The 19,601-nt window shown below is 43.0% G+C and overlaps 1 protein-coding gene across 2 annotated transcripts in view; it reads right to left on the bottom strand.

The window, feature by feature from the left end:
* SLC7A11 (solute carrier family 7 member 11) overlaps positions 1 to 16,957 on the bottom strand; it is a 61,680-nt gene extending 44,723 nt beyond the window's left edge. For both annotated transcript variants that reach the window (XM_072862071.1, XM_072862072.1), the window contains exons 1-4: positions 16,383 to 16,957; positions 13,291 to 13,417; positions 9,143 to 9,258; positions 1,268 to 1,393 (exon numbers count right to left, since the gene is read on the bottom strand). In XM_072862071.1, the coding sequence (XP_072718172.1) occupies positions 1,268 to 1,393; positions 9,143 to 9,258; positions 13,291 to 13,417; positions 16,383 to 16,659 (646 nt within the window). In that variant the 5' untranslated portion in view covers positions 16,660 to 16,957. The remainder of the gene's footprint in view (positions 1 to 1,267; positions 1,394 to 9,142; positions 9,259 to 13,290; positions 13,418 to 16,382) is intronic.
* Positions 16,958 to 19,601: the final 2,644 nt, after the last annotated feature.

Raw genomic sequence — 19,601 nt, 5'->3', positions numbered from 1 at the left:
GAAAAACATGAAAACAGAAATAGTGAATCAGAGTGCTACACAGGAAAACTTTTATTTCAGAGCCTATTGCTAACCACAGAGAACCGCCTGTCCCTGAGAAACAGCTCACGGCAGAGCCTAATGCGGTGCTGTTGACTCAGATGGGAGGCTTTGTGAAGCATCATAAAAGAGCATCCCCAGGGACAGAGCCAACAACTGTGATAATTTTTGTCAGATAAAATCTGCCACCAATTCATTAAAAAGCGCTCCCCTTTCCGCCCCTCTGCGCTGAATGGCTCCTGGTGCTTTGTGTAGCCATTGTCTAGCGTTACTGCAAGGAGAGGGAGCTGGGGCTTGACACCCTCTCACGCCCGCTGCTGAGAGGGCTGTCATGGAAAAGCCTCTTCAGGTCGCTGGGCATATGTCAGTGAAAAGGGTTTCTCTGCCAGCATGGCTTTACCCAAACGACTTCCGGAGAGCCAAGGAAAGGCCTGTGCAGTCGTGTCCGGGATGGGTGCTGCTGGGGAGAACAAATGTGTTCTCACACTCCTTGCTTATGCAGCAATGTCGATAAAGTCTGTGGAGTAATTCTGGCCCTCAAAACACTTCTGCTTTCCTTTCCTACGCTTGGGTTAGCCTCAGACTATTGCCTTTAGCTGTATGCTTTAGTTTTTCACTTGGAAGAAGTATAGCATGCATGCAGCATGAGCATTCAGTACTTACAGGCAGGAAGCCCATGAAAGCAACAGCTAACTACAGTTTCTCTTGCCCGTACAGTATCTTTAACTTCACAATTTACATCACCAAAGTGGAAGAACAGCATCCATGATACTGCTCCTTTCATATGTTCCCCAGTTCTGAGCCCCCTCTGCCACCACATACCCAGTACCGAACAGGACTAGGCACTAGCCCACTTAAAGGAGACATATTCTGCCTGGACTAGGCACGCGCTTTGGGGAGGGGTATGCTCATCTGTCATTAAAACCCATCCTGCCCCTTTCACAAAGTTCATGCCAAAGGCAAATTACAGAGAAGAGCAATCCTCTCGCTCATTTGAAAAACGAGTCTGATCTGAATAGACTCATTGGCATGCTGAAGGAAATACCAGTTCATCCCAGTGTAGTTCCACTTCTAATCAATTATATGACAGTACAGACCTTCAGTTAAACAAGCACAGACTAATTAAGAGATTTTGCTGCTATAAGCATTATTTGGTGGAGACAGGTGGGGAAAGACTGGGGAGGGTAAAGATAAAAGCACTTTAAAGCATTTACTTTTCATTTCATACCTTTAATTAGCTGGATAACTCCAGGGACTATAATTATCAGAATTGCTACAAGCTTGCAAAAGGTAAGGAAAATCTGAATGCGGGCACTCCAGCTGACACTCGTGCTATTCAGGACCATCACCAGCGCTGCAAGGGGAAAAAGAAAAGTCAGAAAGAAATACTCATGCTGCTGAAATCGCCACAAAACTCTTTGCCAGCAGAGAGGCCACCCACACAGTAGATCCTGACGCATTAGAGGAAATACACCCCGATAATCTTCTCCAGCTGCTGCCCTCCCACTTCTCACATTCCCCTTCCAGACGCCGCACAAAAGGCTTGAGCTGAGCCCCTCTGTCTGACCCACTGCGCGGCCCATCCGTCTCTCCGTTCCCTGCCTGGCTCCCTCCTCACCACGTTACAGCTTCGTTTACCCAGAATTGTTAGCTGTTGGTAGACGATGGGCTGGCAGGACCCTGCCTGGCATGGAAGATTAATTGCCCAACCCCTGTCCAGATTTCTGTATCAGTACCAGTTTGAGTAGAGATTTGCATTTTGAGAAAACAATAACAATTAATAATCGTATTAAACTTTCTCACCCCCATTTAGGCCCCGCATAATTTGTTACTCACTACCTTATTTACCCCCACTCCTCTTTTCCACTCTTTCTCCTCCCTTACGGCCGTACCCCTGGAGACGCAGGAGAGGCAGAGTGCAAGTAATGTCCCTGTCCTTGTTGGGAGTTGGTGAAGAAAGAGAGACTTTTTACTTCTTGAAAACGAAGCCCAGGTCTGCGCCTCACCAACACATAGAGGGATAAGCGAGAAGGGCTTTTACGTCCTGCCTGCTCGGCTCGCATCTCCTTCTGGGTTGGGGAGGGCATCCTCTGGCCTTTACTACAGCACTGACCGACAGGAGGACAGTAGGTCTTATCATTCAAGTGCCAGTTATTCTAGCTTATTTAAACAATCACCCTGGCAAAACAGAATCAATAAAGGAGTTTAGATAGTAAAAAAAAAAAAATTACCTAAAGAATGGAAAATGTGAGTCATTTCACTAGATAAAAAGCCCCCTTCCCCCTCTGCTTCAGGGAAAGGCGAACATAGTCAAAAAAGGCTCCTCACTCATCTTCTCTTTCTTGCCATCATATGGAGCTAATGAATTAGCTCCTCATCACAGTCCTCCCGTACTTCAATCTCTTTTCAAGAGCACTGGTTTGCCTGTATCATCAGCCATATCACACATCTTGGGACGCATAAAAACACAAGTTGCTATCTCCCACCAGAGTCTGAGAGCTAGTTTGTATAAGCTGGCATTGGAAATCTGGCACGGTACAAGCTTTCTGGCAGCAAAACCTGCTGATTTACCCCAAGTCTTTTATACAGATTCTGTTCACTGGAAAGGCCAAAAAATATATCATGAAAATTTCTTCTTAGTTTAAACTAAAAGTAGTTTTGGTTTAATGGAAAAGGGAGAAAATTCCAAGTAATCTGGATTCCAATGTATTTTTTAGTTATTTTTAATAAAATAAAAATTCCAGCTAAAAACATAAAGACTATTTTCTGGAATTTTTATTTGGGAAAGAGAGGGCCCCACTCTCAAATGAACAATTTACCAAAGTCAACATAAACTTGCAACATCACTTAATGTGAATTTTTCACCAAAAAAAGATCTTAAAGGTCAAAATGTTTTTTCCAGTTCTGTATTTTGCCATATTTCAGAACTGAGGCATTCTTTTCTAAGTCACAAAGAAATCACCTGGACTTCTGCAAAGTATCATTTGAGATACAAATACTTATTTTTTGCTTTATTACTTCCATGTATACCTATACTTGGCACGAAACAGAAAATCCCAGGGGCCTGATTCATTACTCTATTGTCCTAATACAACCCTGAGATATCTTCACTTATTTAAATGTTGAAAGATCCCTTTAGGTTGCTGCTGAACATTAGCGCTGATTGGGGCTCCCCCTCTTTTCCTAGGGCTTGACTACCAGGAAGGTTAACAACTGTCATTTAAGCAAAATATATGTAAAATATTCATTTGACCAATAGTGTTTAAGTTATAAAGAAAATCCAGTGCCATAAACAAGCACTGGCTTATTTCAAATTTCCTAGAAAGTTCAGGATATCATACTTTTCTTTCCCAGAAGCCGAAGCAAGGACGAGGCCACAAGAAAATGTCAAGGAAGAGTTTTGTGTAAGAAAGTATCTGCAATTTGACCTCCAGCTTATTCAGAGTTCAAGCTGACTGCAGCAGTCGGTCTGTTACCTTACACAGGTCAGAATAGGTAATGTGAGCATCCTCCCTGCAGAGAGCCCTCCTCAAGGTTTTCTAATGCATCGGTTTCACCTTCTTGATACACATATGAGAATGTCACTGGATGGCAAACTAGTACAGACACTAATGTGAACTCACATGGAAGCTCATAACCTTCCTTGCTGGCCAGCCACACACAAGTCACAAGCCCCAGATCTGTATAAGAGCTACACTGGCTTGAAAGAACAAAATGAAGGCTGGTATTTTCATGAAGACAGCCTGCTTGTGAGCAGGCTGTGTTAAAACCTTCTCTGTCCCCAGCTGTGAGTTCAAGCCAGGCAAATGTTTCATCTGAGGCTTTCTAATCAAATAGCAAAAGCAAGACGGACACTGCAAGGACCTGCATTTAATCAGGAAGCTGAAGGGATGCTACACCTGCACGTGCCGTTAGTTTTGATGGTCCTTTATAAGAGTAAGGCCCTTGCAGAGTTGGACAACTGCATAAATACAGTGGTTCAGGTTGCAGGGCTGAGACCTAAGTTCATAGAAGATTTGAGACCAATTTGCTATTTTTTGGAATTTCATTTTATTGGACTTAAGAGGCTATAAGAATTTACAGTCTTCTTATAATATTTAGTCTTAGCGGTTCTATGTGCATAACAGACATATGGGGTTGTGGGGCTTACACTGCTATTGCGTATCAGCACCATACTGGTTGTGTTAGCAACTGGATAGCGAAAGGCAATAGAGAAGAGGAGCCATGAAGAAAGCTGCTAAAGAGCAGGAAAGGAATATGACAACTGTGCCAGAATTCAAGAAGGAAATTATATCTTGGGACTATGGTCATTATTCAGCACGTCTCTTCTATGAATAGGGCCTTATGGAGATACTTGAAGAAACTGATTGCAGACGCTTTGATACAAGATCACAGCAAAGATCAGAAGGAAGCAGCAACTCCCCAGACAAAAGGACAGTGAAAGGAGGACCCATCTCTAACTTTACTAACTAAAAGTCAGGTATCTAGTGTGGCTGCATCCTCAATGAAGAGACAGTTACCTCCAGAGGATGAATAATAACACCTCTTTCAGATCCCTGTCTCAGATGAGATGAGTTGCCTTCAGGAAGTGTCTCTTTCCCTCTTTCTCCACTAACTCTATGGGGAGCACAGACAATTACCTTAAGCTAAACACCTAACTAAAAGCAAGATGAATCCTAACCAAGGGGAATACGGAGGGAGAACAAAACAGGGTTCATGAACCATCAAACACAATGGTAACACAAATCATGTTGCTTTTCACAATCTCTTTCCTTCACACAGCCACAGCTATAGATGGATAACAAAATCTAATGGGAGAAGCAGCAGTAAGCATTACATCCTGGCCTACTTTTCAAGAATATATATACCATTGCCTCAGCAGGAAAGCAAGGAAACTGCCCTCCCCTAACTTGTCAGGCTTTTAGGGTCAAGGCATTCACGGAAAGCAAAAAATACCCTCAATTTGCAGATCCTAATGCGTCAATTAAAACGAAGTCACAGGAGGCACAAAAGCACCCATCAGAACAGCTTTTGCTACCCCTGCAAGCCAAGCGATGTCTTAATTTAAACTGCTTGTCTGAAAACTGTCAGCGGTAGAGAATGATGTCTGTAACATCTGCCATGATGGGAAAAAAAAAAAGCAACTAAATATAGACTCACATACACACCAAATTTATGCCAATAAAGCTTTGGGCTGGAGTATTTGCCAGCAAGCGCTGACAGATCTGTAGAGCTGACCTTGGTTTTCAAGCATAATATTGCCTTTAACAGCCTTAGTTTGGTGTATTTGTGGTTTTTGGCAGACCTCCAAAAAAAGGGTGAAATTATACATTATTGCAGCATAAAATGCCCAAAATACGCATGAATGGGTGTAAAAACTTTAAAAACATGTGCGAGTTGGTAACCTGCTTTCAGTCTCACAGTTTTTAATACCTGAAACCTGTTTATCTGCTTTCTGATATGGAGGCCAAGTGAAAAGATTGGAACAGGTTCAGTTAAGATTGCGTATCTATTCAGGTTACATGTTGATAGTACAGTCCAATACCTTCGCACAGTATAATTTATTCCTGCTACCAATATATTTAAGCTTACCATTAGGAGAAGAATTAAAAGATACAAATAAAGCAATATATGAATAGAGGGGGGGGTTGCACTGTCTATCATTATGCTTTGCAATGGTGATAGGCATGGTGATAGGATGTTTCTTCATTGGAAGAAACAATAAATATGGAGTCTACTAGCTTTCATTTAAAGAGAGAAAGGAATTTTTAACACTTTCTCCTAAAAAGACCATCTTCAGCATCAGAACAAAGGCGGACTGCTTTGTGTCCTGGGGCTGTTGTGTCCAACTCAAGCGAAGTTGGGCGTTTAGAAGGCAGCTGTCCTTCCCTATGCTGGGGCACGTCCAGGTTCTCTCTCCTCTACCTGTCCACTTATTTTCATAAAAATTGTAGGAATTAGATATCTTTGAGATGTCTGCTCTTCTCTCAGGTGCAGTTAAATTGACTGAGTTTCGAAAAAGTTTATGGCAGACTGACAGATAGACTGAGATACATATCCAGTGTTTGCCCAGTTTTTTCTCCTTGCAGAGATTCGCTTGAGAAATGCCAAGTGAATTAAAGTGATTTGTAAATTTGAAAAGAACAGGCAGCCTTTGCTTCAGAGGTTCAGAAAGCTGGGGTATCTGAAGAGAACCTCCACACAAGCATCCTTCTCTCTACCGAGCCATTGAAATGTTTGGACTTTTTGGTTGGCTGCTTTTTTTTTAAAAAAATAAAATTAAAAAAAGAAAGCACCATATTGTGGAACAGAAAATTTGCTTCTACAGATTGTTCAAAATTGCTCACAACAGATGTGATTTTGAGGGGAATTTTGTGCCTAGCACATGCTTTTTTCCTATAAATAATAAACCAAGAATGAGGGGTTTTTTAAAGGTCACCATCCCCAGTAGTTCCATTTTAGCTCTCATCTAATCTACATCTTCTGCACAGCACCATCATTGCTTTTGCATTGCAGAGGCACTGAGGTTGAATGGTGGGGAGCAGAATGGGCTGTAGCCCCTCTGTGAGGGGTACTTGTTTGTAGCTGCTAGAGGAGCAACAGTATTTGCCACTCCCCATCATAATCCTGGTTGCATCCATATCAGGCAACCTTTTAATAATATGCTTAAATTGCAGAAAAGGAGGTTTAGGTGGAAAAAAAAATGAGAAAAGCTGTCTTGTGACAAGGATAGAAAAAACTGGGCTACAGTATTAGGTGAGGCTTTAGAAACTCCCTCACTGGAGGTTTTAAGACCAGTTTAGACAAACAACTGTCAGAAATTGTTTAGATACGCCAACTGTGTTTGGGGGCAGGGGATGACCTGGAGATTTTTCAAAATCTCTTCCTGCCCTTTCTAGCATGATCAGAAAAGACAAGGTAAAACTACAGAACAAAGGCTCACCCAAGGACAGAGTTTAATGGTGCTTCCCACTACCTTTCTCTCCATGCAATAAAGACAGATACGCAGTAAGCATCAGGCACAAGAGGGAGAAGGGACCAGGGGTGGATAAGAAGACAAAAGACACGTCAGTTCACTTTCTGATTAACTTAAAATTTTCAGTGGAAGCAAACACTACCTTTGGCACCATTAAATTGGATTATAAGATCTTCAGGGTTCTAATGTGCCTGTTCAGCTCAACAACGCCTTAATCTTACCTATCACTCTGCCTCCGTGCACAATACAGAACATTCATAACAGTTACCACCACAACAGCTAATTCTTACCATACAAGAATAACAGTCATACACTCTGGGATTCCTGAGCTTAAGTGTAGCATACGATCAAAACCTACTACAAATGAAACTCCACTGTAGAGCATGCTGCCAAGAATAAAGATAAAGCCTCAGTCTGACATGTCACTGTTTTCCTCAGCATTGTCCCATTCACCGTTACAAACCTTCTACAAGAATCCCTTCTTTTGGGGAAATGACAGCTCATCCCACCTGCGCTGTACGGACCTGCGCTCACCATAGGAGCAGTCTGCTGTGAGCTCCTCTCTCCCTTTAGGCTGTAATTATTTCAGCGTAACTCCACCTCCCCTGCAATGCTACCTCTTTGTTTAATTACTTTGCGAAGCCCTGGCTTATCACGCAGATTTTCAATTAAATTAAAAGCAATAAAAACCTATGTCAAATTGTTCACTTATTGTGCTTGAATCACATGCACTTAACAAAATGCTTTGATGGAGTCCTCACTTAACATTCCTTCTGTCTCAGTGACCTTGAAGTTACTGAACATCTGTTTCACCCTTACCTTGCACTGAAATATTTTAGACAGATGTAGCTATAAAAAGTCATTGACCTCAAAATTCAAGCCCTTAACTCAATTATTCCTATGAAACCTATAGTTTGTGCATAATTAAGTTAGAAAGAAATGGAGTCACATACTGATTTTTTTAACACTCCTGGCAGAAGGGAACTCTTATCAAGAGAGCTCCTACAAAAAGCCACAGTAACCCGGAGATGGGAAATTTCAATGTCAGTTGAACTCCCTACCCCAAAGAAAGAAAAAGTCATCTGAACCTATTATTGTGCAAAACTAAAGGGGTCTCCTGTGTGCCTTTGATCATTTTGCATGTCTTAATTCCTTTTTCCGGTCCTTTTGGTTCCGATATGTGCACTGACCAAATTGAAAGGAACAATCTGTTACGAATTACTCAGGTCTACTCTGCACTCTCCTCCCAGCACAGCTGAATGCGAATATGTGTGCGCAAGGAGCATCATCACCAGTGACCAGACAGAACTGGAAACAAGCCTCTAGCGCTACAGGCACAGGGCTCCAGAGTCCCATTCGCGTCAGGATTTTGCCTTCCCATTTCATGCAGCCTCCCACACCAACTCAGGAACACTGTAAAGCTCCTGGTCTCAGGGTAGCCTCTCCCCTTCCACTGGCAATTACTGGTTCTCTGTAGCCCTAAATGGTCCCTTTTACACTGATTGCAAAGTCAGCAAGAGTAGGACAAGTTGCTGGTAACAGACAGGCATTTTCACCAAGCTGTACACCCTGCTCCCAAAGTCATCAGTGGGGTTCCTGCTTCCTGAATCGCAAGTGCCTCAATAAGTTTTATTGCTATGAAGGACAGAGCGGGACTAGGGAAGCTGATCTCATGTTGCTTGTGCTCCACTCCAGAGAACTACATTTCTTCGTGGCATCATACTTGGCACTCAACTGCCTCCTAGAACAGAGGTAGAGCAAAGCACTTAAAATCAGGTAATCATTCTTCCATATCTCTGGCAGTGGCTCACCACCTCTTAGGGACTGAAATTGCTTCCACAAAAGTAATGAGAGTTCTGCTATTAATTCAAGTGGCAACAGAATCAGCCTTGGCAATAGATTTTCCCTGCTATTAATAAAGTCTGCTATTCCTTTTACTACTGCATATGTTCACAAACACACATACCCAGACAAAAAGTCACACGGATGCCCTTGGCATTGGATGCACAGTCATTTTGTGACTCACATGATTCACATCAAACGACTACCTGTTCAGTGTGCGATTACTTTTTTTTTCCAATTCACATCATCTTTACCCTTTCCCGAAACCTAAAATTGGATACTTACTGATGCCAACAGCTGTAACAAGTTTAATCGCAAGTTCTGGGATTTCACACTGCATAAAGAAAGGTTCCAAAATGTAACGTCCAAATGCCAATGATATCACTGCTGTGGCAGCAGGGCTGGAGTAAAAACAACAACAACAAAAAATCACAGAATTAATCTGCAATAGTACATAGATAATATTCTTATGGGATCGTGCTGTAACTTTACTATCACAGGACTGTGAACCGTACTTAATTGTAGTGCCTGCTTGTAACTATGATGCCATGTACCATGATTTCTGATTGTAGCAGAAACCACGAGCAGTTTAGCTTTGCTCAGGGGTTCTGATCTTGACAGCAACGCTTCTTACCAGGATTGCTCTTACAACTTCCATGTTGTGAAGTAGCCATAAACAGAAAGGAAAGGTATCAATAGAAGTTGTCATTCACTCACTTGAAGTGAACATGGCCAGAAATAGATTACATGGGCAAAGCCCTGCGTAAAAGTCATTGAGGACTGAATTTTAGTGGCCAGGTATATCTCACCCCTCAGAAATGCAAGCAAATTAATTTCAATCAAGCTGAGAATTCTGCTTTACTAAGTATCCAAAACCAACCCAAGTCTGTTATTAAAATCTGAGACAATGCAAAAAATGAATGAAAATAGGATTTCCTAAAATGCAAACAAAACTTTCTCCTTTTATTGACTAACAACATCCTAGCACTGCAAGTGAGACAAAAAATTCTCGAAGTACAGAAATCACCTACCATGAAACAGAGGAATGTGAAGAAAGGCAAGCAAGCAGTTGTTGCATTTACAAATTTGAAATACTCATAATATTCATACAGCCTTTCTCTTTAAGACAAGCTAAATATTTGCCAGAAGCCTTAGCACTGGCACATATGAACAGCAAATTACCCTGTGCCTCAGATCAGACACTGTCTGCATATTACAGTTCCAGTGGTCTGTTCACTTTTGGTTCAGGAGGACACTTTCACCCTTCTTAGGACAGCTGGTGGCATCTATGCTTCATCGCACACTCACTCACAATAAGGACAAAAGGGCATATGATTCTGCCCCAAAGGATTTTTGAGTTAAACAAGATTCCATGCAAATTTCTTGTGAAAAAATCTACAGCAGTTAATAAAAGAATGCGTCACGTTACAGAATCTTAATAAAAATACAGTTGCTAAAAATGCTATGGAACAGTGTAAAAATTCTGCAGAGACGTTATCATTCTCCATCGAACGATAAAGGAATTTTCCACAAGAGAGTGTCACCCTTAAAACAAACCCCACTTTCTTAGTGTTATGACTCAACCAAAATGTCACACATTGCGTTGGACCAAACTGCAGAGGAGCACAGAACAGAAGTATCTTCCTCGGAAAGTTTCTGCATGGACGAGTGAGGGCTGCTGCTTGAGCGTCCCCCACACACGAGGACTGTTCCTTTCGTTGGCCAACAATTGGCTTTGCAACTTTTGTCTTCACTCAGGGACCGAATGTCCTCTGTGCTGGATTTACACGTACATTTACTGACTTTACCTCGGTGCAATATTTCTAATTTACGTAAGATGATCACACCAGGCTTCCGGCTTTTGAATACTGCAGCCTGCCAAAAGTAGTTTGAAGTGTCCTAGATCAGATGAAAGATAAGATCTTTGGAGCTTTCCCAGACCTCTTTGCTCAGTCCTGGCTCCTTTTTCCAGAACGTGGATTTTTCCCTCTCATTTTAAGAAGGCCTTTTTAAAGAGGTAGTCGCTGCTATCCACACCACTATGCTTTTAAAAACATAGCTGCTAAATTATACCTCTAATAAATAGCTGTCTCATAGTCCCACATTTGGAGGGAGACGTTGCTGGCAGTGTAGTCGCTCAATGGAGGTGGAAGTTGAAGGAATGGGGCGTTTTCCTTTTGATTGCAATCCTAAAGACAGACTGGCAGCCCTCTAACAGCTGTGTGCTCAGGAGCGGACGGAAAGCGCGTCAGCAGCTTTCACCGAAGGGCAAGGAGCACAAAAAGGCAGCAGGAGAGGAGCAGGTATAGAGCCCCAGCACATACCGCCGGTGAGCGAGTCCCTGGGCAGCGCATGCTCACCCAGCCCGTGTTTAGCAACCACCGTCATTAGGCATTACAGACAATACATTCACACAGTCATCTTCACTTGTTTGAAAACTAGCTTTTTTTTTTTTTTTTTAAAGGTATGTAAGATACCTGCAACCTGACTTCTGGGGAAGAAAAACGTTGCTACTTGTACTGGATGAGGAGCAGCGCAGTGTAAGGCACATCTAAATAGCAGGTGATGCTGGCACGGTTTAACCAGGATGTGGGCAGAGTTTAAGTGTGTCCTAGACTGTAAAATAGTGGCTGAAAAGGTAGACGAGAGCAGGAAATGTTTATTTTTGTTGCGGCTGCTCCGCCAGCCCGTGGGTATGATAATCCTGCCGTCTTTCAGAAGAAAAAACAGCTTAGCTGAGAATTGTGTGTGCAACTTCATCTACTGAAAAAAACCTAGATACATATTAGGTCTCAACTTCTTTGAAAGCAGCAGCCAATTAGTTTACCGATGCAGGAGGCAGATACAAAACTCTACAGAGTTTCAGCAGTGCCACTCTGATCATCGCAAGTTATAACAAGTACGCCTCCCTTGCTGCCTCTCAGATTTGATGATTAAAGAATCCACTGATGTTCCTTCCCATGCAAGATGATTATTTTCTGGGTGTGGGGCAGATCACGATGACTAAGAGTGTTTTCATGACACTCCTGGGACACTGTTATAAGTAAAAAAATAATAATTTTGTGAGGAGAGAACTTTACGAAGCCTGGTTTCCTCTGGGTATTTGTGCCTAGGTTAATAAGGTTCCCCTGCCTAGTCAGGTGCAGGTTAAGAGGGGGATTTCTAACACTGCTCTCTTCTGTTGATTCTGTGATGTGCAATGATACAGCTACATTCACAGCACTGTGCTGCTCACAGTGAAAACATAGGTCTGTTTCCTCTATCTGGTTTTCCTTTTTGGCAAAAAGTTAATACGGGTAAGACATCTGCTCTTTCACCACATTTGGTGGAAATTAACCAGCTAATTCAAAGGTTACCTATGGGTGGGGAGGATGTGAGGGACCATCTGAGATACACAATGATTTCCTCCGGAAACAAGATAAGGATTTATGGATTCATAAAGACTCATCACTGTCAGTGCTTTTAAACTCAACAGCCGATGCTAGAACTTGTTAGTATTATGTAAACATAGTTGTGATTTGAAATGAGGCTTGCGCTTTTGTGACTAATTTGCTGATTGCAGAAGAGAGGGGAAAGGAGTGCTAACTAGCCCGAGGCAAGAATGGAGCATTCCCGAAGTCACTTTGCATAAGTGAGTTGCCCTGTTCTATGTGTAACAAGCTCTCTGGTCTCAATGATACTGTAAAAAAAAAAAAAAAAAATTAAAAAATTCCAAGGGCCACATTTGATATGATTTAATGATTCAGCATCTTCATATTGTAATTCACCTATACGCTGTCAAGGGCTGCACGAGCCACAGGCTTACACAGCAAAACAATACTTTGGACATTTTAGATATGTAAGGACTTAGTGTTGCTTTATTTGGCCAGTTAGTGCTTTTCACAGTTATCAAGGCTTAAGTTCTCCAACACCCCACAAAAAAAAGGGGGGGGGGGACACCTGGATTGACATATAAAGAACACATGGTGCCCCTAAGTCTGAAAACTACTGGGCAATAGCTTCACCAGGAGTTATTCCTGTATCCACAGACAACAGCAACTGCTCCAAAAGCTAGTATCAAGACTGAGAAAAAGGTAAAGGTGACTTTCCTCTTCCACTATACTATATATAGGCATGGGTATTAGCATTATTAGTGGCATTAATGGATACAGTAAGCTTAGTAGCACGAAAGCAAGTAACTGAATTTGTGTGGCAGGCAGTTTTCTTTTGTTTTTTTCCCCCTATACATACACATATGTCTTTTTGAATGTTTCAATGCTGACGAGCAAAATAGCATTGTTAAATTCTCTGAAGAAACCATACTAAAAGAACACAGCTCATTGATCAAGATATATTTGATTCATTTTGCACATCATGTATTGAAGATTTTTCTTTATGACTGAAAAGCATATTGCCATCAGAAAAGAAACACAGAAAAGCCACGAAACACTTACCGAATGATGAGTAATTCAACCCAGACTCTCACAAAAGCAGGTAATGGGCCAAAGGCCTCCAGGATATAGGTGTAGTGACCACCAGATTTCTTAATGCATGTTCCTAGTTCAGCATAGCAAAGGGCACCTGTGAGAATTAAACTGTGGCATCACGAGAGATATCCAAAAATATCTTTCAAAACATTTATAAGCTAAACCATCGTTTACATTGCTGTGGTATCACAACTACTTTTGATACACTTTAATCATTTTTTTCAAGTAATTTTGTAATTTTAGTTCATTCAGCTAGACCTGCAGTTAACCAAACTGTACATATATCCAGTTACATTTACATGTAAGCCACTGAACAAACTAGTTGCTATCAACGTGTTTCATTACTCATCCGTATCTCGTGAAGAGGGACAACAAAACGCCGTGTCACACCAGCTACCCCGGCTCCCCAGCCAGGCTGACTGCGCCGCCAAGTGAAAGCCTTCTGACACATTTGCTTGTTATCAAATGAGGATCACCTCCTTCCAGCCTCAGAGATGCCTGGCTCAGCCTCTGAAGAAAAGCCTGAAAACTATTTTCCCTCCTCAGCCACAAGCAAAGGAATTGACTGGCCAAAATACGGAAGCAAGAATTGCAGATTAAGAATTTTCCTCAATAGTACTTCCAACATCTTTTGTACAAAACTCGGGGGATGGCTTAGCCCTGGCTTTTCAACACTGGTGCAGTGCTGTTGTGTACTACTGATGCAATGAAAGCTCGGTTCATTTCTGCATTGCCTTAAATACACACCACGTTTTCGTAGCAGGAGGCTCATTTCATCCTTTGGTGCCGACTAAAATAAAACCCAAATCATCATCACATTGCTGCATTAGTTCACGCAGAAGTGGTTCAGGCCCCTTTGGAGCAAGGGCTAGTGGCATTCCCAGCAAGAGGCAGCTCTCAGAGAGCTCGCCGAGGCTGCTGCCGGCACAACGCGTGGCTTCTGCCATTGCGGAGCAGGCAACAGCACGCTGCAACTATGAGGACCTGCGTGAAGCCTTCTTCACCCCTGCACCATCTGCTGCTGTGCAGGGCTTAATGAGCCATCACCCAGTCACAAAGCCAGTGGATTCTCAGCTCCATGGGTGGACCACATCAGTAGAGAAGTGTACCACATCCAATAAATGTGGGCAGCCCTTTTAGAAGAGTCTGAGAAGCCAGATGAAAACAGTAACAAAGTTTGTTTGTAAACACCGCATCACAGAGAGTTAAGACCAGCATCATATATTAACTCATTTCAGCTCTGTTCCCTGCATGCTTTTATGCTGCAGCACTTTAAGGTGAAAACTACAGTTGTCAAAACCACGTAACATGTACAAGCCCATTAAAGCTGTACCACATTATGACAAATTCCATCCTTATTCATTTGCTTTGTTTGGGGCTTTGCAAAAATGTGGCAGCTTTTATCTGCTATTCTTCAGCTTACCTGAAAATGTACTTAAAGGAATTCTTACAGCCACATTAACAAAAAGCTATGGATAGGTTTTCTCTTGCCAGCCTCTTCTGTTGAGGTTCAGAATGAAATGAAATGGTGTTTCGATACATGTTACACACACAGCCTCAGCAAGACCTTAAGTGATCTTTGCATGTGGTTTTGCTATAATTAAGCCATGCAGAGAATTAAGAACACCCATGGCAAAAAAAATATGAAGAAATAACTGTAACAGGTCCATTCAGAGAAAGAGGTAGTGTCTTTTGCTGGGCCAAATTACACAGTTCTTCATATCTTGAGATCTGGACAATGACCTAGCAAATCCGTCTGATAAAAGAGATTTTTTTTTTTTTTTGTACAGACTTTACTTCACAGCCAGAAAATTACTACTATTAAAGTTAAAGCCAAAAATGCAATGCTTAAGCAAAGTCTGTTTTGACTAAAGCAAAAGACCAAGGTCTTCTGACAGGGTTACAAATTGTATCTGAGGTCTGTCTTTATAGGGGAGTTTTGGTTACAGGCAGGACTTCCACATTTGTACAACAGATTATGCTGCACATTGCACCACAACATTTAACATTTGACCAAAACGGGTCCTAACTTGCTTGCACTGTCTGTTTGGCTTGGGTGGGCTTAGCCTGTAAAGAGTCCGTATTTCTTTTAAGCTCAGAGCCAATTTACACAGGGAGGCATTTGCATGTTCCACCTATTAAGCAGACACGTGTTAGTCCGTGTTTGTCCTCTTTACCTCCTGCCAGAAAACAAGTCATTTCTGTTTTAAATAAAGCCAATACTCATGTTAGTTCTTCAGCTTCTTTGAGATTAACTCATTAAGTAGGTCAATGGACCCTCTGTCCCGCAGAGGCCAGGGTGGGGTTTTCCACTCTGAATGGGGGCTTTGTGTACAGAACAAACAAAGTGGCATTCTTCAGAATTTAATACTCTTTAAAAATACACAAAATTAGTAAAAACTGTCATGATTGATAGGCAGGCCAGCAATAAAACTTGCGTTACAAATTTGTTTCCATCACACTGGTTTTTTGCAGCGCAATCTTTCAAAGCAACATCGTGAGCGATGAATGAAGTAAAGAGCAGTAATACAGGACTGGGGAGAGGGGTTATTAGTGTTACTATTTTGCTCCCTTTCATGCCAATACAGCTTATGTCCACTGGGAATTATTCCTCTCAGACCTCGCTCTAGCCTCTAGGGAACTGAGTCGAGCTGTCTAAACATTTCGCCGGTGTTTGAGCGGACTGACCCGCATCCCCAGCTGCCGGGGGCCTTACAAGCAAACCATAAACTACCTCTCACAGCCAGAAGAAAAACCTTATACATACAGCACGCTGCATGGCGTAAAATGGACGGTTACTTTTCTCGTCCATTTAGGGACCCTCGAGAAACAAACAATAATTTACACTTCCAGTCTTTACCGACCGGGCGCCGGGGGGACAGGGGTTGCATCGCTCTGTGCCCGGCACGCAACCTATCAGGCAGCAAAAGCCTTCTGTAGCCCTATTGGTCCTCAGGCTCCACGCCGTGCCTTGCTATCCAATGGCAAAATCAGGCAAGTGGCAGCGGTAATCCACCGGCCGCCCCTCCGGGCCAGCTGGAAACTGTTAAGGGACTTACCGAAGAGCGACAGGATACCACACGCTGTCCAGACGGTCAAGGACATGCCCACGCTGCCCGTGTTCTTCAGGATGCCTTTGGGAGAGATGAAGATGCCAGCTCCAATGATAGTGCCAATTATGATGGATATTCCCCTCAAAAGTGTCACTTTCTTCTTCAGCACAACTTTTCCCTCCTGGGCTGGCTGTCCGCTGTCCACAGAGGGCAACCTGCCATTAGCTTGCCCCTGCAAGTAGCTTCCATTAGAGACCGTGGTTACAGCAGCTTTCCTAAACATGCTACAGTGCCACCAGCACGCCGACGGCAAGCACCAGCAAAAAAGTTTGCAGCAGAAACTCAAGGGTTTTTTCCTCTCTGTGTAGCAACTACTTAGTCTCTTCCTCTGCCCTCTCTTATCTTTCCAGCTGCTCCTCTGCACAGGTAGCAAGCTCCTAAAGTCTATCTGAGCCTTTGCTGCGATCTGAGCACTGCTCAGGAACACCTGCGCTTTCACACTGCGAGTTGGTACTGCCCTATCATTGGAAACCAGCTCAGCTTCCGCGTGGACTTGTATTTAAGCTCTTGTCATACCAAGTTACTCCAGCTGAATGATGATGCAAATTCTCCAGGTTTGCATCAGCCATTTGAGAAACCTCTGGCATTACTCAGCGTTTCTCTTTTTTTTTTTTTTTTTTTTTTGCTTTTTAAACGGTAGGGGCATGTTGCACAACTGACCTGAGGGTGGTGGGAAGAACAAAGCACTCGCAAGCAAACCGAGCCAATTGAGCTAAGCACATCACCCTCGACACCCCGAGACACACTCCCAAATTTTTTTAAAGCGACTCCGAGCCAGAAACAAAAGCCTGCCTAAACACAAAGCTCGTCAGAGTGCAAGGGGAAAAGAAATCAAACAGGATACGTCATCCCTGGGTCTAATCCAATTTCTTTCTCAAAAAAGTCCTCTTAACGAAAGTTAAGTTTGCGGGGCTTAACTTCTTGTGTCACGGTTGAGCAGCCTCTCTCGCCTCTATGTTACTTACCTGGAAATCTCTATAGGGACCTGCACCTACCCAAAGAATACATACAGCCCCCTTGTCACCCTGGGTTGCCTAGCAACACACCCAAATCAGCCTAAGGAAAACCTGGGGTGGTTTCCTCAGTACAGTCATTTTCATACAGGCAGCGCGTTTCTGGGATGTCAGCAAGCAACGCCGCAACGCCGCTTCCTCTTGAGAAACACCGTTAACGTTTACAGCCACCTCGTGTGCGTGTGATCTGGCAGGGGAGGACAACACCCCAGAGCACGGGATCTCCAGCGGCTCAGGAATCAGGGAAGGGGGGTTGTGTTATTGTCACAGAGCTTCCCTGCCCAGATAAACAGGTAATCAGATGCATAAATACTTTTGTTTCACGACCTGATCATTCAAATCCAAACCTGAGAAAGTAAACTGTTAAAAAGAGGAGCATTCTCATAAAACAGAGCAAAAATCAATAGCCTTCAAGCACTTGTAACCTAATCGAGGGACAGCCTGTGCAACATATGCCAAAGGGGAAAAATCCTTCGTGGCATAACTATTGCAGCTGCTCGTGGCTTCAGATTAGATCAGTGCAAAGTGAAATGATTACTGCAGTTACTGCTCGTACAGTTACTGCTTAATTAGGACCTAGGATCGAGGGGAAAAAAAAGATAGCAGTTAAAATATTTTATCATTTGAAAAGCAGGCACTGAGCTCAGAGCATTACTGTGCTTTCATATTTATGTGAGAAAGAGGAGATCCTGGAGTATCAACACCCTGTAAAACTTCAGTGTGTTTAAAGCCTCATATTGTCAGTTATAACTCCCCTGCAATAATTTGCACCGAGATAAAAGAAAGCATCAAAAAAGCTTATCTGGTTTAAATGCACACAGGTAACCACCACAGCGACTGTAGCTTTTGACTACATACTGGTAGTGCTTGCCTATTTTCTGAGCGCATCTTACTTCTCCCTCCATCTGCTGATGTGCACAGCAGCTGGTCCCTCCCTTCTGCGCACAGCCCACGCTCCCGTTGTCGCTGCGCCGTGTGCCCGACCTTTCGGGGCAGCGGGCGGCCGCCCCTCCCGCGTGTGCCGTAGGCGACTGCACAGACCAGCCGTGGGCAGGACCTCCTCTGGGCACCACGCTGTCCAAACCAAGCCGATTTTCATGGCGCCAGTTACGTGCAACGCCACGAGTAGGTGGTGTGCTATGCAGAATTGTTTTCCCCTGATGTATATTTCATAGGCTGCCCCCCAATAAGATTATAAATGCCTGAAGTAAGTAACTAGATCAAACCTAGATAAACCAGGAAAAAGCATTAACCGCAGAACTAGGTTGGGCTGATGACCTTTATTTTTCTTTTTAAAGGCTGTTTAATGAAGAAACACATGACATCTTAAAATATCTAATACTTTAAGGTAATAATTCTTGACTAATGCTTACCCTTTATTTACACAGGAAGACGGTTTCAAGATCAAACCAAAAGCTCAGTAACCCCCCAGATGATCCCGAGGCAGCTCCCAGCAATCCAGCCGTCTGCATCAGTATTCAGTAAAAACACTGGACAGTATAATGGCTTTCAAATTTCATTTGACCACTAGCCAGAAGAATGCATGTTTGCCCGTTGGACATAGCTATTAACACTCTCCCACACAGAGAAAAGGGTGCTTGCTTCTTCTGTGGTATAGGGATAACTTGCACGCAAAGCTTAGGACCATGTGAAATTCCCAGTGAAATTTCTAAGGTGGGAACTAAGGAAGGCTGGATGCAGAAAACTCGTTCGTAAATCCTGGCAGCTTGCTAGTGATCACGTTATTTGTAGCCTTCCCAGTGAGTATTGTTGCGTACACCGCTTCTCAATGCTATCCACTAAAAATAAACAAAAAAATAGGAGCACTTTTTCTCCTTTGAGTTCAAGCCTTACTTCCAATTATCAGTTCCACCCAGGATAGGGAATACTTACTTGGTGTTGGGGTATTATTTGTTATATTCTGGAAATTTCATGAGAATTCTCCATCACCTGAGCCCAGTCCTGAGGAGGGCATGAAGCTGGAAAAAGCCCATTACTGTCTGCTGCTCCCTGTTATACAGTATACTCACAAAATCTGTTCCGATTATTTGTAGCCCACCAGCCACTTTCATTTGAATTATTCATCAGAGAGCAAGGACCATGGTATCACTATGCAACCGCAACACACAAGGCTCAGTGTCTTTTCAGAGAG

The sequence above is a fragment of the Ciconia boyciana genome, chromosome 5, assembly GCF_034638445.1.
Source record: "Ciconia boyciana chromosome 5, ASM3463844v1, whole genome shotgun sequence".
Taxonomy (NCBI): Eukaryota; Metazoa; Chordata; class Aves; order Ciconiiformes; family Ciconiidae; genus Ciconia; species Ciconia boyciana.
Note: the sequence above shows the minus strand (reverse complement) of the source record. Positions and strands in the feature narration are given on the sequence as shown.